This window comes from Chelonia mydas, chromosome 7 (genome assembly GCF_015237465.2).
Source record: "Chelonia mydas isolate rCheMyd1 chromosome 7, rCheMyd1.pri.v2, whole genome shotgun sequence".
Lineage (NCBI taxonomy): Eukaryota > Metazoa > Chordata > Testudines > Cheloniidae > Chelonia > Chelonia mydas.
Genome location: NC_057853.1, coordinates 63,980,742 through 64,001,150, shown reverse-complemented (window position 1 = coordinate 64,001,150; position 20,409 = coordinate 63,980,742). Strand labels below are relative to the sequence as shown.

General features: G+C 41.1%; 1 protein-coding gene across 2 annotated transcripts in view; it reads left to right on the top strand.

The window, feature by feature from the left end:
• DLG5 (discs large MAGUK scaffold protein 5) overlaps positions 1-19,730 on the top strand; it is a 192,091-nt gene extending 172,361 nt beyond the window's left edge. For both annotated transcript variants that reach the window (XM_037905726.2, XM_037905728.2), the window contains 8 exons: positions 2,089-2,237; positions 2,637-2,807; positions 4,070-4,266; positions 4,751-4,894; positions 5,129-5,256; positions 6,196-6,305; positions 15,083-15,192; positions 18,063-19,730. In XM_037905726.2, the coding sequence (XP_037761654.1) occupies positions 2,089-2,237; positions 2,637-2,807; positions 4,070-4,266; positions 4,751-4,894; positions 5,129-5,256; positions 6,196-6,305; positions 15,083-15,192; positions 18,063-18,166 (1,113 nt within the window). In that variant the 3' untranslated portion in view covers positions 18,167-19,730. The remainder of the gene's footprint in view (positions 1-2,088; positions 2,238-2,636; positions 2,808-4,069; positions 4,267-4,750; positions 4,895-5,128; positions 5,257-6,195; positions 6,306-15,082; positions 15,193-18,062) is intronic.
• Positions 19,731-20,409: the final 679 nt, after the last annotated feature.

The following is a 20,409-nucleotide window of genomic DNA, read 5'->3' as shown; positions in this document are numbered from 1 at the left end:
CAGAAATTAATCTCTTTTTCAGCCATATGTATAATTCCTAGTGTAGACGTGGTAAACTGCTATGAGTCACAGTTAGCACAGTTTCATCTGTCTGCAGTAGGGGTTTGCAGTGGTTCAGCCACACAGATGGCTGTCATTAGGACAAACTTTCAGTGCAGAGAAGACCTTAGACTGCTCTGAGGAGAGTCATCCACTTCCCAGAACGAAAACTGTCCCATGACGTACTCTGCACTTATTCCTTGTCAGTACAAAAATCTGCGGCACACTGCAAGAGTAACAACTGCAGCAGCATACAAAAAATTGGATTAGTATGAAAACCCTAAATTGCACAAAGAACTCTGTGCTGATTGGAACAGACTGTTGAGGAGGGGAGGGAGTACCCCATGATTCTGGAGTCCCTGCCCCATAGCTTGGGCCTAATATACCACTGAGGACTCAGGGCCTTGGTTTTAACTCTCACAGTTAAATAGTTGGCAATCACTGGCACTACACGGAGGCTTATCTTTGCTAAAGACAGGGAGTTTAGAGTACAAACCATGCACAAGCCTGAAGTACCAGGGTTGGTGTACATGTACTAGGAGTTGAGAATTAGTGCTCTAGAGGGTAGTAGGCTCTAGATGGGAAACCTTGAGCCCAGACTCTGTCGATAGGATACAATAGCCCCTATGGACCGCAAGCCCTCTCCCCGTGTGGTGGAAGCAAGAAGAAGGGAGGTTCCATGTTACAGAGAAGTTTGGTCTTGTATCACAGATTTCCCTGGTGACCTTGGGCAACCCCTTAATCTTTCTGTGCCTTGTTTTTCCATCTGTGAAATGGGGATATCTCCCTACTTGACAGGGGAATTGGGAGGATAAATACATTGTTTGTGAGATGCCTAGGTACTAATGTGATGGAGTGCAGGTGAGTACTTTGGTAGATGTTCCCATTGTACCTGCTAACTCCTTGATACTGGTCCACATGTAGGAGGTGTGCAGGGTTTGTTTTTAAGTTTACGCCTTGATTCAGACCACTTGATCTGCCTAGGAATCCTAAAATAAAAATCATGGACTGAACAGAGACACTGGATTTGTGGTTTATTACAACAATCTGTACCCCATTAACCCCCTCTTTTTGTCCTCTGACTGCAGAGGTGTTAACGGGCCACTCGACCTTGAATAGTACCTTACAATATGTGCTAACTACCTATGCTAAAAGAAATGCATGCATCCGATGCAGTGAGCTTATGCGAAAACTTATGCTCAAATAAATTTGTTAGTCTCTAAGGTGCCACAAGTCCTCCTTTTCGTGGATACAGACTAACACGGCTGCCACTCTGAAACCTGTACTTATGCTAACAATCTGTTCCACCCTGCATTTTGCTGTGACTCTGGGAGTACCTTTCCCAGACCTGAAGAAGAGCTCTGTGTGGTTCGAAAGTTTGTCTCTCTCACCAACCGAAGTTGATGCAATAAAAGAGATTACTGCCTTGTCTACAAGATTATGTCAACCTGTACACATACAGCCAGCGCATTGTCGGATGGCTCCTGAAAGCGATAACAGTCGACATAAGGAACACACTGTCTACACTGACACTGCGTCGACCTAATTACATCAACCATGACTCTGTGCTGTTCGGGGAGGTGTGTTACAATCAGCGTAGAGATGCGCTGGCGTCAGCGGGAGCCAAATTTAAGCGAAGATGTTTCCATAGCTAGGTCGATGTAAGGTGCACCTAACCCCTCACCCACTTTTTCTCTCTAGGAATCCTAAATAAGATCTCCTTGGAATCTTGTGATTTTCTGCTTTTGTGTCCAGAACAGCTAAGGGAATATGGTGGCTTTTTCTCTTCTTGTGTATATCCACTGCATTTTCTTCAGGGATTTTTTTTAAATCCTTCTCTCTCTCTCAGTACTGGACATTTTAACTGGTGCCTACACTAATGTTGTATCATGCTGTGGTGAGTTTTCCTTTTACACAGGTACCTGCCATTGGGAGAACCAAACTCCCACTTCACATGCTTCCTCAGGCTCCACTCTAATCCTACAATCTATTAAGACACAGCGTCAGCTCTGAGACCTCATGAGTTTTGGGTTTTTCTGTATTTTACAGTATGGATCTGTTGATATGCGAAATAAAACAGCTGAGGAAGCCTACCTTGAAATGCTGAAGCCAGGAGAAAATATCAGAGTGAAGACTCAGTACAGAATAGAAGAATTCAACAAGATTAAAGAGTTACCTGGAGATGGATTCTATATCAGGTATTCACATGTCCATTACATAGCTTAGATTTTTCCAGCAAGAATCACATGTAGTTGCAAATAATTTCAAGGTAAAGGACCATACAAAGCTGCTAGAATAGTATGCTGACCATTGTATGCAAGGGATCAGAGAGGCAGCAAATCAGTCTTTTGGCGTATTTTGGAAATTCAAAGCACAATGCCGTATCTCAGTTGGCCCTTGATTCTTTGCAGTTGCTGAAAGTGTGCAACCTGTATCCCAAGTGTAACTGCATACTTTACTGTGAGTACATGGGCATTTGGAATGTTAGAGACCAACTCCAGTGGAGAGTCATTTATTTTCCTACATATCTACACCCCTTGCTTCACTTGAGATGGTGGAGCTTCAGTTATAGAGTCTATTTATGTCTCTCTTTGCAGAGCACTTTATGATCGGCTGGCAGAGGTGGAGCAGGATTTAAACTTTAAGAAGGATGACATTTTGTATGTTGATGATACTCTACCACAGGGGAACTTTGGTTGCTGGATGGCTTGGCAGCTGGATGAGAATGCTCAAAAGCTAGAGAGAGGACAGATTCCCAGCAAATATATGTAAGTGACTTTAGTGAAAAATTGTTTCTTAAAGTTCCTGAATGATGAGCTATAAACAAAAAAGAACCGGGTTTCAGTCTTCAAAGCTGTGTGATTCCCGTGAGGTATTAGTTTCCTAGAAGTGTTTTAGGGGTGGCATGTTTTAATAACATCTAATTAAATAAGACGTTCTGTCAAGTCATTTTTAGTGCTGCTAATAGTAACCTCCTAAAAGTGGAAAGGACACACAGTGCTGTGCTGTGAAAGAAGATTCAGACAGTAACCTAAGTGACTTTACACAGAAATATCATTTAAATTGGGGGTGTAAGACCCATTTTTAGACAGCCATTCCCTTTTGAATTATGATATGTGTAAATTGAGGACTGTGTACCCAAAACAATCCACTATTACCAAAGGGAAATATTCACCAAGATCAAGGGGAATATAATCTTTATTCAGCCATTACATTTTTAGCTGTTTAGTGAAGTCACATTCAGTATCACTCAGTAGGCAAATAGTCTCACCTTTTTAAGACAACTGCTATTTCTGCACTTCCTTTCTCTCCTTTCCTCATAAGAACTTGTAAGCAATTCTTGACAATAGAAGCTATGCTAATACGTAGGCTAGCTGTTACATAACATTTTGAAAACACAGTATAGACATAATTATCCTCAGACTGTTCCTGTGAGATAAGTAAGAAGGAACTGACCCCATTTTGCAGACATAAAGATACCTGCTATGTGTACAGTAAGTTTGCTTCCATTTTTAATACAACTACATGAGAGTAATTTTGTGTTAGAATGTTAAACAAAACTAATCACTTAGTTTGCAGAAACAATAATGGCAATACAATGTGCAGCATCTTATAACCAAAAGTGTGGTTATATGTCTGTGTAGGGGGAGATTGACTTTCACTGGGAATTAGGGGCCTAATTACCTTTAAAAATCTTCCCCAAAATTCTCAGCCAGAACTTGTCAAGCTCTTTCCAGCGTTATTATGTTTACCCACATTCTAGTGTCCCTGAAGAAAGGCCCAGAAAGTCAGACTTAAGATATATAATACATGGGATATATTCTTCGAGTGTTGATCAATAGTAGTTTCAGGTATCTTTTCAGGTTATGGATATTCTGTTGATGCTGCTTGAGATCATTTGGCAATTGTCCTATACAAGTTTTCCTTAGTGATGTTAGATTTTTTTCTTTTCTTTTGTGAAGAATGGATCTTAAAATCCCTATGTGTTGGTACTAACCTGAATACAATTATTCAATCCATTTCACTCTAGGATGGACCAGGAGTTCTATAGGAGACACAGTATGTCTGAGACTAAAGATGAAAACAGCTCCACTAAGACTTTGTCAGCAGCAGCTCGAAGATCATTCTTTAGAAGAAAGCATAAACACAAGCGTAGTGGTTCCAAAGATGGAAAAGATTTACTGGCTCTCGATACAATCAGTACAGACTCCATTCCTTTCTTGGATGGCAAGTGCCTTTGTTAGATTTAATTTTCTTAAGGCTATGGAAAAACACCTGAGAGAAGTGTGGTTTTCTGGTTGGTCTGCATATAAACACTGGAGAATCATCTGTGTACTATGACACTCATTGTCCTCAGGCACCAACATAGGCATTAAATAACAAACCAGATCATCATCTCAAATTAGTGCTTGTAATTTATTAACTTAAAAAGAAAAAGTCCATTCCCCGATGTATGAATATTAAAATTTAACCTTTTGAGCAGGGTTGCCTCCCCCCCCCCCCCCAAAGTGCCTTTTGACATTTATGCCTCCAGCATGGTTTAAATCCTTTAACTCCAGCTTCTCATAACGGGACTACAGGCCCTTTTGTCCATTGCCAAAGATTTATGTTCAAACCTTTTGTAATTAGTTGTGTGTCCTTTAATTATCTGAACGATGCTGCAAAAACATTTTAAATTGTGGATAAGTGACTTTTTTGTTTCTCTTTTTAGATTCTGTGAGTCTGGCTTATCAGCGTGTACAGAAGGTGGATTGTACCTCTCCCAGGCCCGTACTCATTCTAGGACCATTACCTGATGCTGTGAAGGACATGCTAGTCAAAGAATCTCCTGGAAAATTTTGTAGATGTCCCCTTGGTAAGTGTACAAGGATTGAGAACAACTTTGTGTGTTTTGCCATGTCATGTTTATTTGTACTTGTAGAAATAACACAATCATCTGACCTAACAACTGGATTAAAGGGTAGCACAAAGATTCTAGGAGGGGTAGGAAAAAGCAGGACCGTGAAATTCTATATAATATCCTGTAAATCTTGTTCTGTGGTTAAGAAATATAAATGAACGAAGTATCAATTTTTGTTCTTTGAAACAGAAGTGATGAAAGCTTCCCAACAAGCCATCGAACGGGGAGTGAAAGACTGTTTGTTTATAGATTACAAACGAAGGAGTGGACATTTTGATGTGACAACAGTAGCTTCAATAAAGGAGATAACAGAGAAGGTGATTGTCTCTCTATGGTATCTTCTCCAGCTTTCCAGTTCACTGTAAAATTTACAGATAATTATTATATACTGTGTTTCCTGAAAAAAATTGTACTAGTACTGATATTGTTCTGTTTCAAAAGATTACCAAAGAATTGTTCCCAGGGCATTTTCTTATTGAGAAAAACAAGGTAATTTAATATAAATGCTGTTACCTTGTTTTATCATGTCACTATTTAAAGACTCTCTTATAATCCTAGATGTAGAGAAATTGGTTGTGTTAGTGGTTCTTTAAGTCATCTTAATATTAGTTAAAAATAGAAATTCTGTGCATTGCAGAGTTTGAATTAAAAATATTTTGAAAAATAAAAAGTTAAGTACTTTGTTTCTTGACATTGCTCAGAGCATGAAATTTGCCAGTGCATAAACACTGCAAGAAAGAAACCTCTAAACTGATGTTAACAGAATTAAAATGTGTTCTGTCAAACCGGATATATACTCTTACCGCTAAAGGAGTAGAGCTGCATATTTGGTCTCATTAGGAGATATGAAAGACTATTAATCTGTTCTTAAAGATAAAAAATAAATGAATACCTAAATCCTTTATTGCAATAGGTTTGAGATTAGTTGATTCCATCTGTTTTAAGCTAAATTTTCAATTTAATATCAATATCCTCAAATAAGTGCCTTTTTTATTAATAGATTTTTTTGTACTCTAAATGGGGTTTACTGTTTCAGGTATTTTTGTCGTCCTGAGGATTGATAAATCCTTTACATACAATGCACGTTGTAGTTACTGCCACAACATATTTTATGTGTAAAAGGTGTTGAAAATATGCTTAATGGCCTGTTATATAAATGTAAAACAGAAATTCTGTTGAGTTCCTGGGGTTTCACTGGGGGATTAATAGGGGCTTTGTAACTTTGCTTATGCTTTGTACCCCAATGTTTGTTTTAGGACTGTCATTGTCTGTTGGACATTGCTCCTCATGCCATTGAACGGCTTCACAGTGTTCATATCTACCCTATTGTCATCTTCATTCGGTACAAAAATGCTAAGCAAATCAAGTAAGTGAGAAATATAGCTTACAGCCACTTGTTCTGTTATATAATAATAGTTTGTATAGCCAGTTTCATTGTAGTATCTCAGAAAACCTTTTTAAATGTGAATCAATTAAGCCTTGCAACTCTCTTGTGAGGTAGGGAGATTTATCACCATGCAACAGAGGGATAAAATGAAGGGACGTCTGTAACTTACCATGTTTTGATAGAAAGTATATTAAGTAGTGCTGTTTATTAATCGCAGTTAACTCATGTGATTAACTCAAAAATTAATTGCAATTTTGAAAATTAATTGTGATTAATCGCAGTTTTAATCACACTGTTAAAAAACAGAATACCAATTTCCATTTATTAAAATATTTTTGGATGGTTTTTCTACGTTTTCAAATATATTGATTTCAATTACAACACAGAATACGTAGTGTACTGTGCTCACTTTATATTATTATTTTTATTACAAATATTTGCACTGTAAAATGATAAACAAAAGAAATAGTATTTTTCTATTCACCACATACAAGTACTGTAGTGCGATCTCTTTAGCGCAAAATTGTAACTTACAAATGTAGATTTCTTTTTTGTTATAACTGCATTAAAAAACAAAGCAATGTAAAACTTTAGAGCCTACAAGTCTACTCAGTCCGACTTCTTGTTCTGCCAATCGCTAAGAGAAATAAAAGCGGCAAAGAGTCCTGTGGCACCTTATAGACTAACAGACATATTGGAGCATAAGCTTTCGTGGGTCAGTACCCACTTTGTCGGATGCACGTAGTAGAAATTTCCAGAGGCAGGTGTAAATATACAAGCAAGAATCAGGCTAGGGATAACGAGGTTAGTTCCATCAGGGAGGATGAGGCCCTCTTCTAGCAGTTGAGATGTGATCACCAAGGGAGGAGAAACTGTTTTTGTAGTTGGCTAGCCATTCACAGTCTTTGTTTAATCCTGAGCTGATGGTGTCAAATTTGCAAATGAACTGAAGCTCAGCAATTTCTCTTTGAAGTCTGGTCCTGAAGTTTTTTTGCTCCAATACGTCTGTTAGTCTATAAGGTGCCATAGGACACTTTTACAGATCCAGACTAACACGGCTACCCCTCTGATACAAGAAAAATAAGTTTGTTTACATTTACGGGAGATAATGCTGCCCACTTCTTATTTACATCACCTAAGGCCTGGTCTACACTACAAGTTTGTCTGATTTAGCAGCGTTAAATCCGAATTAACCCTGCACCCGTCCACACAACGAAGCCATTTTTTCGACATAAAGGACTCTTAAAACTGATTTCTGTACTCCTCCCCAACAAGGGGATTAGCGCTGAAATAGACATCGCCGTTTCGAATTAGGGTTAGTGTGGACGCAATTCGAAGGTATTGGCTTTCGGGAGCTATCCCACAGTGCACCATTGTGACCGCTCTGGACAGCATCTGAACTCGGATGCACTGGCCAGGTGTACAGGAAAAGCCCCGGGAACTTTTGAATCTCATTTCCTGTTTGGCCAGGCAAGCTTATCAGCACAGGTGACCATGCAGTCCCAGAATCGAAAAAGAGCTCCAGCATGGACCGAACGGGAGGTACTGGATCTGATTGCTGTATGGAGAGAGGAATCCATGCTATCAGAACTACGTTCCAAAAGACAAAATGCCAAAACATTTCAAAAAAATCTCTGAGGCCATGCAGGACAGAGGCTACAGCAGGGACTCAACACAGTGCCGCGTGAAACTTAAGGAGCTCAGACAAGCGTACCAGAAAACCAAAGAATCAAACGGACGCTACGGGACAGAGCCCCAGACATGCCGCTTCTACGCTGAGCTGCATGCAATTCTGGGGGGGGGGGGGCGGGGGGGGCTGCCACCACTACCCCACCCCTGTCCGTGGACTCCGATGATGGGGTACTCTCCGCCATGGCTGAGGATTTTGCAGATGGGGAAGATGAGGAGGAGGAGGACGAGCTTAGGGAGAGCACACAGCACACCGTTCTCCCCGACAGCCAGGATCTTTATCCCTTTACCTGAAATACCCTCCCAACCCAACAAAGCTAGAAAAGGGACCTCTGGTGAGTGTACCTTTTTAAATATAATACATGTTATAAAAGGAAGCTTTTTTTAATGATTAAGTAGCCCTGAGGACTTGGGATGCATTTGTGGCCAGTACAGCTACTGGAAAAGTCTGTTAACATGTCTGGGGATGGAGCAGAAATCCTCCAGGGACATCTCCATGACGCTCTCCTGGAGGTACTCTAAAAGCCTTTGCAGAAGGTTTCTGGGGAGAGCAGCCTTATTCCGTCCTCCATGGTAGGACACTTTACTACACCATGCTAGTAGCAAGTAATCTGGTATCATTGCATGACAAAGCCTGGCAGCATATGGTCCCAGTGTTTGCTGGCATTCAAGCAACATCCGTTATTTATCTCTCTGTGTTATCCTCAGGAGAGTGATATCGTTCATGGTAACCTGGTTGAAATAGGGGAATTTAATTAAGGGGACATTCAGAGGTGACCATTCCCGCTGGGCTGTTTGCCTGTGGCTGAAAAGAAATCCTCCCTGCAGTTAGCCACGCGGTGTGTGGGGGCGGGGTGGGGGAAGCATTGAGCTGAGCTGTTCGCATTAGGCTAGCAGCGATCTTCCCTGATACCAGCCAGGCGGTTGGGGGAGAGGAAAAGCGATCATCCCAGCGAACTGGATGGGGCGAGGGAGTTAGTTTGGTTTCTGCTGCTGCACGTTAACAGGAAAACCGCAGCACTAAATGGCCAACTAACGGGCTTTGCTTGGTATGGGAAAGGAGGGGGCTGCTGTTATGAAGGTTGCAGAAGCCAAAAGACTATGGCTTACCATGGCCGCCTGCAAGCCCAATTCTGTTGCCCGGCCCTGCGTGTGTGATCTCTAACACCAAAGACGCAGGCACTCAATATAAGATGCAAAATGCGACCTTGTATCAAAATCACATGTGCTGTGCTATGTAATGTGAATAGTGTTGTTCATCGTGAAAGAGTATAGCCATTGTTCTGTAAAATGTATCTTTTTTAATACTTCACTCCCTTTTTTTCCTCCAGCAGCTGCAAATGTTTCAAGCCTCCCTCCTCTGTCCCAAAGGCTATCTCAGATAAGGTGGCGAAAAAAACGCATGCGCGATGAAATGTTCTCGGAGCTCATGCAGTCGTCTGGCACTGACAGGGCTGTGCAGAGGGACACAATAGCAGAGTACAGGATGGTGGCCGATGAACGTGAGGAGAGGTGGCGTCAGGAAGATCAGAGGAGGCATGAGGAAACACTGGGCCTACTGCGGGAGCAAACGGACTTGCTCCGGCATCTGGTGGAGGTCCATGAACGGCAGCAGGATCGCAGACTGCCACTGCAGCCCCTGCTTAACCACCCTCCGTCCCCCCCAAGTTCCATAGCCTCCTCACCCAGACTCCCAAGAACGCGAAGGGGGAGGCTCCGGGCACCCAACCACTCCACCCCAGTGGACAGCCCAAGCAACGGAAGGCTGGCATTCAACAAGTTTTAAAGTGGCCTTTTCCTTCCCTCCTACCCTCCTCCCACACCGCACCCAGGCTACCTTGTGAGTTATCTCCCTATTTTTCAGAGTAGCAGCCGTGTTCGTCTGTATCCGCAAAAAAGAAAAGGAGTACTTGTGACACCTTAGAGACTAACAAATTTATTTGAGCATAAGCTGTAGCTCACGAAAGCTGATGCTCAAATAAATTTGTTAGTCTCTAAGGTGCCACAAGTACTCCTTTTCTTTCTCCCTATTTTTATAATCAATTAATAAAGAATACATGTTTTTTAAATGACAGTGACTTTATTTCCTTTGCAAGCAAGCTGTGATCGAAGGCGGGAGGGCGGGTGGCTTACAGGGAATTAGAGTCAACCAAGGGGGCAGGTTTTCATCAAGGAGAACAAACAGAAGTGTCACACAATACCCTGGCCAGTCATGAAACTGGTTTTAAAAGCTTCTCTGATGCGCACCGCTTCCTTCTGTGCTCTTCTAACTGCCATGGTGTCTGGCTGCGCGTATTCAGCGGCCAGGTGATTTGCATCAACCTCCCACCGCACCATAAAAGTTTCCCCCTTACTCTCTGAGATTGTGGAGCACACAGCAAGCAGCAATAACAATGGGAATATTGGTTTCGCTGAGGTCTGAGCGAGTCAGTAAACTGCGCCAGTGACCCTTTAAACGTCCAAATGCACACACTACCACCATTCTGCACTTGCTCAGCCAATAGTTAAACAGCTCCTGACTACTGTCCAGGGTGCCGGTGTACGGCTTCATGAGCCATGGCATTAAGGGGTAGGCTGGGTCTCCAAGGATAACTATAGGCATTTCAACATCCCCAACGATTATTTTCTGGTCTGGAAAGTAAGTCCCTTGCTGCAGCTGTTGAAACAGACCAGAGTTCCTGAAGGTGCGAGCGTCATGTACCTTTCCCGGCCATCCCACGTTGATGTTGATGAAACGTCCCTTGTGATCCACCAGTGCTTGCAGCACCATTGAAAAGTACCCTTTGCGGTTTATGTACTGGCTGCCCTGGTGGTCCGGTCCCAAGATAGAGATATGCGTTCCGTCTATAGCCCCACCATAGTTAGGGAATCCCATTGCAGCAAAGCCATCTAGTATGACTTGCACATTTCCCAGAGTCACTACCTTTGATAGCAGCAGCTCAGTTATTGCGCTGGCTACTTGCATCACAGCAGATTTGCCCACTCCAAATTGATTACCGACTGACCGGTAGCTGTCTGGCATTGCAAGCTTCCACAGGGCTATTGCCACTCGCTTGTGAACTGTGAGGGCTGCTCTAATCTTGGTATTCTTGCGCTTCAGGACAGGGGAAAGCAAGTCAAAGTTCCATGAAAGTGCCCTTACACATGCAAAAGTTTCAGAGCCACTGGGAATCATCCCAGACCTGCAACACTATGCGGTCCCACCACGCTGTGCTTGTTTCCCAGGCCCAGAATCGGCGTTCCATGGCATGAGCCTGCCCCATTAACACCATGATCTCCAAATTGCAGGGGAACGCAGTTTTAGAGAAATCTGTGTTCATGTCCTCCTCACCTGGTTTTTCAGGTGCTGGTTCTGCATACACTGCACGATAATGCGCGAGGTGTTTACAATGGTCATAACTGCTGTGGTGAGCTAAACGGGCTCCATGCTTGCTGTGCTATGGCATCTGCTCCTGCTCAGGCAATCCAGGGAAAAGGGCGTGAAACGATTGTTTGCCGTTGCTCTGGCGGAGGGAGGGGCGACTGACAACATGGCTTACAGGGTTGGCTTACAGGGAATTAAAATCAACAAAGGGGGTGGCTTTGCGAGAAACAGAATGGCCCCCTCAAGGATAGAACTCAAAACTGGGTTTAGCAGGCCGTTGATTTCACGGAGGGAGGGAGGAGGAGAAAATGAATACAAAACAAATCTGGTCTATTTCTTGTTTTGATCCACTTCATCTATCTTCATACATCTTGCTGGCAGCAGACTGTGCAGTACGACCGCTAGCCATCGTCATCTCCTGGGTGCTCGGCAGAAGATGGTGCAGTATGACTGCTGGCTATCATCTTCTGCTGGCTGCAGATTAAAAGACAGTGCACTGCCGGTAGGACTGAATCGCCATGAGGCGAAACGTAAAAGGGAAATGACCTGGCTGAGTCACTCCCTTGTTTGCCCAGGCGTCCCTGACCTCATCGAGGTCGGTTAAAAGAGCACCTTGGACTACATTGACGATGGCTACCAGTCATACTGCACTGTCTGCTGCCAAAAGGCAATAAACTGCTGCTGTGTAGCAATGCCGTACCGCGTCTGCCAGCACTCAGGAGACATACGGTGATGGTTAGCTGAGCGGGCTCCATGCTTGCCGTGGTATGGCATCTGCACAGGTAACTCAAGAAAAAAGAAGCAAAACAATAGTCTGCTCTTGCTTTCATGGAGGGAGGGAGGGAAGGGGGAGCCTGATGATATGTACCCAGAACCACCCGCGACAATGTTTTAGCCCCGTCAGGCACTTGGATTTCTACCCAGAATTCCAGTGGGTGGCAGAGACTGCGGGAACTGTGGGATAGCTACCCACAGTGCAATGCTCCGGAAGTCAACGGTTGCCTCAGTACTGTGGACACACTCCGCTGACTACATGCACTTAGAGCATTTGTGTGGGGACACACGCAATCGACTGTATAAAAACGCTTTCTGCAAAACCGACTTCTATAAATTTGACCTAATTTCGTAGTGTAGACAAGGCCTGAAAGTGAGAACTGGCTTTTGTACGGCACTTTTGTCCCTGGCATTGCAAGGCATTTACATGCCAGATATGCTAACTATTCGTATGCCCCTTCATGCTTCGGCCACCAGTCCAGAGGACATGCTTTTACGCTGATGACTCTCGTTAAAAAAATAATGCATTAATTAAATTTATGGCTAAACTCCTTGGGGGAGAATTGTATATTTCTTGGCGTTTTACCTGCGTTCTGCCATATATTTCATGTTATAGCAGTCTCCGATGATGACTCAGCATATGTTCATTTTAAGAACACTTTCACTGCAGATTTGACAAAATGCGAAGAAGGTGCTAATATGAAATTTCTAAAGATAGCTACAGCACTCGACCCACGGTTTAAGAATCTGAAGTGCTTTCCAAAATCTGTGGAGCAGGCATTTCAGAAGTCTTAAAAGCACAACACTCTGATGCAGAAATTACAGAACCCAAACCACCAAAAAGGAAGATCAGCCTTCTGCTGGTGGCATCTGACTCAGATGATGAAAATGAACATGCGTCAGGACATACGAATCTTTGGCGTATTTAGCACATAAATATCTTGCAGCGCCGGCTATAACAATGCCATACGAATGCCTGTTCTCACTTTCAGATGACTTTGTAAACAAGAAGCGGGCAGCATTATCTCCTGCAAATGTAAACAAACTTGTTTATCTGAGCAATTGGCTTTACAAGAAGTAGGACTGAGCGGACTTTCTAGGCTCTAAAGTTTTACATTGTTTTATTTTTGAATGCAGTTATTTTTTTTACATAATTCTACATTTCTAAGTTCAACTTTCATGATCACTTTCAGTACTTGTATGAGATGAATTGAAAAACTATTTTTCATTTTTTACAATGCAAATATTTGTAATTAAAAATAAATAAAGTGAGCACTGTATGCTTCATATTCTCTGTAAAGCTGTACTAGCTATTGGCTAGATTTTCAAAATATAAAGCAACTGCTGCTGTTGAGCACTCTTACAGCTACTGTTTTTGAAAACCAACTTAAATATAATATTGTGAAAGATTGAACTGTTGACACAAGTCCTGATTTCTCAGTGCTCATCAAAATTAGGAGGAGTACTTGTGGCACCTTAGAGACTAACAGATTTATTTGGGCATAAGCTTTCGTGGGCTAAAACTGACTTCATCAGATGCATGCAGTGGAAAATACAGTAGGAAGATATACAGAGAACATGGAAAAAATGGGTGTTGCCATACCAACTCTAATGAGACTAATCAATTAAGGTGGGCTATTATCAGCAGGAGAAAAAAAAACTTTTGTAGTGATAATCAGGATGGCCCATTTCAAAGTTTAATTATCAGTACAAAAGTTTTTCTCCTGCTGATAATAGCCCACCTTAATTGATTAGTCTAGTTAGAGTTGGTACGGCAACACCCATTTTTTCATGTTCTCTGTATGTATGTGTCTGTCTATCTTCCTACTGTATCTTCCACTGCATGCATCCGCTGAAGTGGGTTTTAGCCTATGAAAGTTTATGCCCAAATAAATTTGTTAGTCTCTAAGATGCAACAAGTACTCCTTGTTCTTTTTGCTGATACAGACTTACACAGCTACGACTCTGAAACCTGTCATCAAAATTAGGTGTAGTAGCACATTAGCATTGGGAATACCTGTCCTGGGCATCAAAAGTTTAATAGTAGGATTTTCAAAAGCACCTAAGTAATTTAGCACAGGTCTCATTAATTTTCAGAGGGATCTGTGCTCCTAGGTCAATTAGATGCTTTTGAAAACCACCCTAATACTAGGACAGTGTCTACAATAACACCAACACTGGCCCAGCTTGATGTATTAGCCTGCCTTTGCAATGCTGAGCTATCTGCTTTTCACCATTTCAAACAGAAACTTGCCTTTACTCACTAACCCCTAGGAGAGCCTCTGTTTACGTTAGGGCTCTGTACCTACCTCGCCCAATTGCTACAGTATCCAAAGTGTGATAGCTAAACATCGGATCTTGGTTTCATACTTATGAGAGTATTTTGTAGAGATGGGCTTGAACCAAATCCATGGATCTAAATGCTCCTGAGTGCTGGAGAAATGTTGATCTGGAGGAGGACTTTACAGCCTGTCCCTAGCTGCCCCCCCATCCCTCCCCCCCCAATTTGTATCATAAGATTCTCTGTTTATTTGTAAAGTTTAATAAATGCATTTACATTTTAAGTCCTTTGATAGAGCAGTTTCTTTAGTGTTGTTTTGATAAAGAAGTGTTTTTTTCAAAGTGTAGGATGATCTGAGACTTCTGAAGATATCCTTTAAAACTGGAGAAGTTGGAGGTTTTTTTCTTTGCTTTCACTGAGTGAATTTCTTTTAATGTTCTGTTGTGTTTCCTATTACAGCAATTCATATGCCTTGGCTATCACTTAAACCTCATATTACTGGTAATATTACACTGAATCGCCAGATGGCGCTCTCTGTATGCCTGAAAATTAATCAGAGGCTTGGATATTACCATAATTGTATGTAATTCATCTACAGTCTATTGAAAGAATAACTGTTAAGCAGACATTTTATTTCTTTTCTTACAGAGAGCAAAAAGACCCAGTCTTTCTGAGGGACAAAGTTACACAAAAACATTCCAAAGAACAATTTGAGACAGCTCAAAAAATAGAACAGGAATATAGCAAGTACTTCACAGGTTAGTATTTAATAATCATTTCAGTAAGAACACAGTTTCAGGTTGTTCCACCTAAACTATGTTTCAAAAGAGCCTTTTGTACGTAGCAGGTTTTTTTGTGTTTTTTCTCTCCTTTGGTTCTGGTCACGTTTGTGCTCTGATTCTTTTTAAAGAGAATATAATCTTTTAAAAAAAAAGTCACAACTGCTTAGTCTATAACATAGTTTTAGTTTTAGTATTTAGAGTATCTTCTATATATAGTATAATGACACCTCTCAAAATGGCTTGGCACAAATGACCCAGTATTGGGAGCATTATGGTGAAACTATATAAAGTGTAAGTGTTATTGATGTGACTGTTGTCATAACATTAAAACATTCATTGATTTTTTTATTATTATTATTCCTCTAGAGTGTGGTGTATTTCGGAGTTCTAATGTAAGAAAGCTATACTGGGATTTAATGGCTTTGGAATAATACATATTGATATGGCATGTTACAGGGGGGTTTAAGAAGGCGAGTACACAGTCATTGGAATGGAACCATTATACATAATCCTATCAGAGGTCTGTTTTAATGGCATAGCTCATAATATGAGCCACTGAACATTTGAGGAATGTTTTCGAACATATTTTACCCGAGACAATGCTGCAGTACTTAAAGGATACTTCAGTTCATTTCAGCACCAAACTCTTCTGCATAAGCTCATAACATTCAGGCTGAAATCTCTGTACTATAGAAGCAAATGGCCCCAACATTACACAAACGGTGCCTAGGAACACAGCATGAAGTCCTTATAATAATATTAATAATTCCTAGCCCTTATGTAGAGCTATAGTCCTTCATGTTTCTTTTAATTTAGAAGAAATTCTGCTGTGATTTTTACAGAAGTGGTTTTACACACACACACACACACACTCTCTCTCTCTCTCTCTCTCTCTCTCTCTCTCTCTCTCTCTCTCACTATACAGTATCTTTAGGGACAGGTCTGTCTCTCCATAAGAAGGTTTTACTATTACATGTTGAGAAAAGTCACAAATCATTAACAATGGCAGTTTTCCAGCTTAAATAAGAGAAGTACTCCATTTTCAAAGAAGTGACCATGAACCTTGTAAATGTGCACATAGCTAGTTTTTATATAACCACATGCTATCCTTTGCTCCTTGTGTGTGGGTGTTGCACCCCTTTGCTGCATGTTGTCTTAATTGAGGCCCAATCGTGCAACAAACCATGTGTGACCAGAGACTCATCGCATGATGAGGGGCCTTAGAGTGTAAGTTCTTTGAGGCATGGACTGTCTGTACGGTGCCTAGCAGTTTGCAGGCCCCAATTTGATGCTCCTGGATGCTACTGAGACAGACAGAACCAAAACAGCTGTGTTGAAACTGAATTATACTTTTGACATACTAAAAATTCCAAGCTAAGATTCAGTGCTTAACTGACATAGCAGGATTCTGAGAAAAGTGTGTAGTTTAAGCACAGAGTGATATGTAATCTTGCACGCAATAGCTTTTTCTCCCTGGTGTGCAGCAGACCTACAGATCTGAACCCTGGGGCTGCTTCAGTAACCAACCTTTTTTGGCTAATAGCCCATTTAGGCCATCTTCAGTTCAGAGACTGCACACTTGGTTTGATCTGTATTGCCTTTTAAATGCCCCTTTTTGTCCTTTTTTGAGTCCGTGCATTCTACTTCCAAATTCTCATGGTGTTGGTGTGGCACAGAGTGCTGTGTCCATTAGAATACCTTTCTGTTGAAGTGGTATTCAAGTCTCTCGGTTCAGACGAGGAAAAGTCTGCCTCTTGCTATTTTTTCCTATTACTCAAGAGAATTGTTAGCTGTGGTCACGGGCTCTTTCAGGCACGGCTGTTAAGATATGCAAGGCACTCTGACGTTTTAAAGCTCCTATAGTCTGCTCTCCCCTGTCTACACGGATTTTTTTTCCTACATGAGTGCTGTTGCAGCTGAACAACTGCTAGAGCAAGGAATAGCAGGCAGACATTAAGAAGTGTCAGTACAGGCAAGGCCCAAGCTTTGGGGATGATTATTATTATTATTTTGGTTAAGTCCCATTTCCTGTTCCTAACTGCCTGCACTAGTTATTTTGAATGGCTTGAGGGTCCTGGGCAAAGTTTATTTTAGTGTGTAAGACCGTGATGCAAAACTCTCGCTGTTAATTCTTCAAACTGAGCACTCCAAGACAGATATATCAGGGATTTCTCAACAAGAAGGCCCTTGCCTTTTGAACTTGTTCTGCTTGGCATTCCACCGTCGTCTGAGTTTGGCATGCCTACGAACACAATGCAAGGTGTATTTATGGCTATTTGCTTCTCTTCCCCCCCTCACCCCTCCCCAACATAGTTGTCTCAATAAATTTGTGGTAACAGCAACGGTGGTTTTATTTAGCTCATCCCTATACAATTAGTTTTAAATATTTGTAAACAGCACCTAGTTGCTACAGCTATAGTCTGTGTGTATTACTATATAAATATTAAACCTTGAACACCCCTTGTTCAACAGTGTGGGTTTATTATGATATTATGGGGTTCTGGCCATTTTTAGAGGTAATGAACAAATTCTGCCACATGCTTCTGAAAATAGCAAGCAAAGGACTCAGTAACAAAACAGTTGTCTTAGCTGATTATAGCCAGGGCTCTGACTGCCTTCCTTTGTCATTTTAAGGGTTCGCAGGAGAGTCTGATATTAAATACTTAACCTCTCTGCTCTATTTATCCTTGTTATTGTTTACTCACATTCTTGTATCTGCCAGATATCCAAGTGGTTAATTTATTCATGGTCTGTTGATAAATACTATGTAGGAAAATACCTGGCTATGAATTGCTTTTTCTGGTGCCTGATGTGTGTGACTGTGGTGTTTGTTTTTATTTTTGTAGGTATTGTCCAGGGAGGAGCCCTTTCAAGCATTTGCACTCAGATTATGACAACTGTTGATCAAGAACAAAATAAAGTCCTGTGGATTCCAGCTGGCCCGCTATAGACACTTGCTGTGAAACTCTTCTACGGCTGTAACTAAACAGTTGGCTTTTCTTTTTGTCCAATGGACACTGTCCATTATATCTCTGAGATATAAAGATTGATTTTCATGAAGGGGATGGATACACTGAATAAAAAAACATCCACAAGGTGTGCTGGAAGAGAGAGATCGCTTTATCAGAAAAACTTGTATTTTACGGTGTGCTTTTATACAAAACAGGATGGGATATAACGTAGGTGTACTTTTTCATACGAGATTAATTTAGTGATGCTGCAAAACAAAAACCCTTTAGAATGACAAGTTTACAAAATCCTTTTCCAAGTATTTGGTTCTTGTTTACTTGAATGTCTTTTTTTTTTTTTTTTTTTTTTTTTTTAAGTTTTTCCTTTCCCCAAATGAGGCATATCTCCAAAATGGAGTGATGTTTTTACATATGAGTGAATGGTTGTGGGCAGTGTGATTCTACCTTGCAATTCTAACCATTTCCGAGCACGCTGTTGACATGACTACCGGGTAATCACATGGGTATTGTGAACGGTACATTTTGGGAGTGAGCTCAGAAGGAAGTGCACTCCTCTACAGGGCAGACCACTGTTGATAAAATACAAATGCTTGTCTGTCAAAGATACTGTTTTTCGTTTTTATGCATGGAGCGAGTATTTAAACATCATAATATATCTGATCAATCTGAACTTAGTGTGTGTTGAGAAATAATTTTTGGTTGTTGGGCCTGGATTAAGTAGAGATGGGGAGAGTCAATAGCTAGGCCTAGCATGCTGTGTTTGTCACTTTTAGAGACTGTAAATATTGAAAGCTTATGTTGGTGCAATTTTGCAGGGTAATTCTTAAGCATTGTACTTCAGTGTGTAGCATTCACATAGATTTTTATTTAATATAAGAACAGTCACAGTTTTAGGGCTTTGATTAAAAGCCTATAGGGAGGTACTATAATTGCTAGTGTTGTCACTGTCAACAAATAAGCAATCATTTAGTTTTGGTTACAAGACTTATGTACCCATTGTACCAAACTCCATTGCATCAGTTCCTTTTTTGTTTTTGCACTTCTGAGTCTGTGTTCCTAACACAAAGTTTGTTTTTGTCTCTCTAACTGTATGTCATGTTTGTAGATACTGTACTTCAGTTGTTCTTTTGAAGAAGAACTGTTTCTCGGTGACTGTTCCTAACATTTCATTATGTAGCAAGAAGTATTTTTTAGTTTTACCCAACAGTGTGTAGTTTTGCTTTTATTTGCAGTTTTTTTAATTAAAAAAGGGATTCTTCTTGTACAGCTCTTCAAAGAAAAATTTGGTCCTAAATTTTAACTTCTGTTTTCCAGATACTGTTTTATCGTTCAAAATACTTAAAAAAATATAGGAAATGTATTGATGAATTACTGGTAAAAATACTTTACATGTTGAGGGACAGCAATTATATTTTTTTTAAGTTGAGGTCAGAGTTGGACTCCAATGGTACAATTGAGACACAGGTACAGTTCTGACTTGGATTTTCTGTACTAAAAATAAAAATGTCAATTTGTATAAAAAAAAAAAAAAGTTAAAGAAACTGATTACTGTGTTAAATAAGTCAATTTCTAGAACTTGACTTGTGCATAAGAACTATTTATGTATTGTATATTCTCACTTTTTACTTGACATATGGAGCCAATTTTAGTTCTTGTACTCATAACATTTGCACATATCTTCATTCTGTAGACTGAAATTGACATGTGGGCTCTGTACACACAAGCTTTCTCCACAAAATAGATTCTGCAGGCATAATTTGTACACTTACCTCCAATTCTTTTTCCTCACCTAAGGTCTATGGGTTTTCAGGGTGTTGGCAGAATTCAGACTTGTCAATAGATGTTTCAAGGACACATTCCTTTCTGAAGCGCCTGCCAATTGAGATAACTGATGAAAAACTGTCCCTTACCTATATTTTTATAAGGGCTTGGCTACACTTGCGGATGTAGAGCGCTGGAAGTTAAACCAGCCTTTGGAGACCGCAGCAGGGAAAATGCTGCTATGTTTTTACAATGTCAGCTGCAAGCACAGTGGCGTGGCCACGTTAGCAGCTCTTGCAACTCCACAGAGAGCAGTGCATTGTGGTAGCTATCCCAGTGTGCAAATGGCTCCAGCATGCTTTTCAAAGGGCGGGGGACGACAGTGACAGGGAGTGTGTTGTGTGTATGCGGGGGGAGAGACAGTGTGTTTTGGGGGGCAGAGTGTGTGTCAGCATGCTGTCTT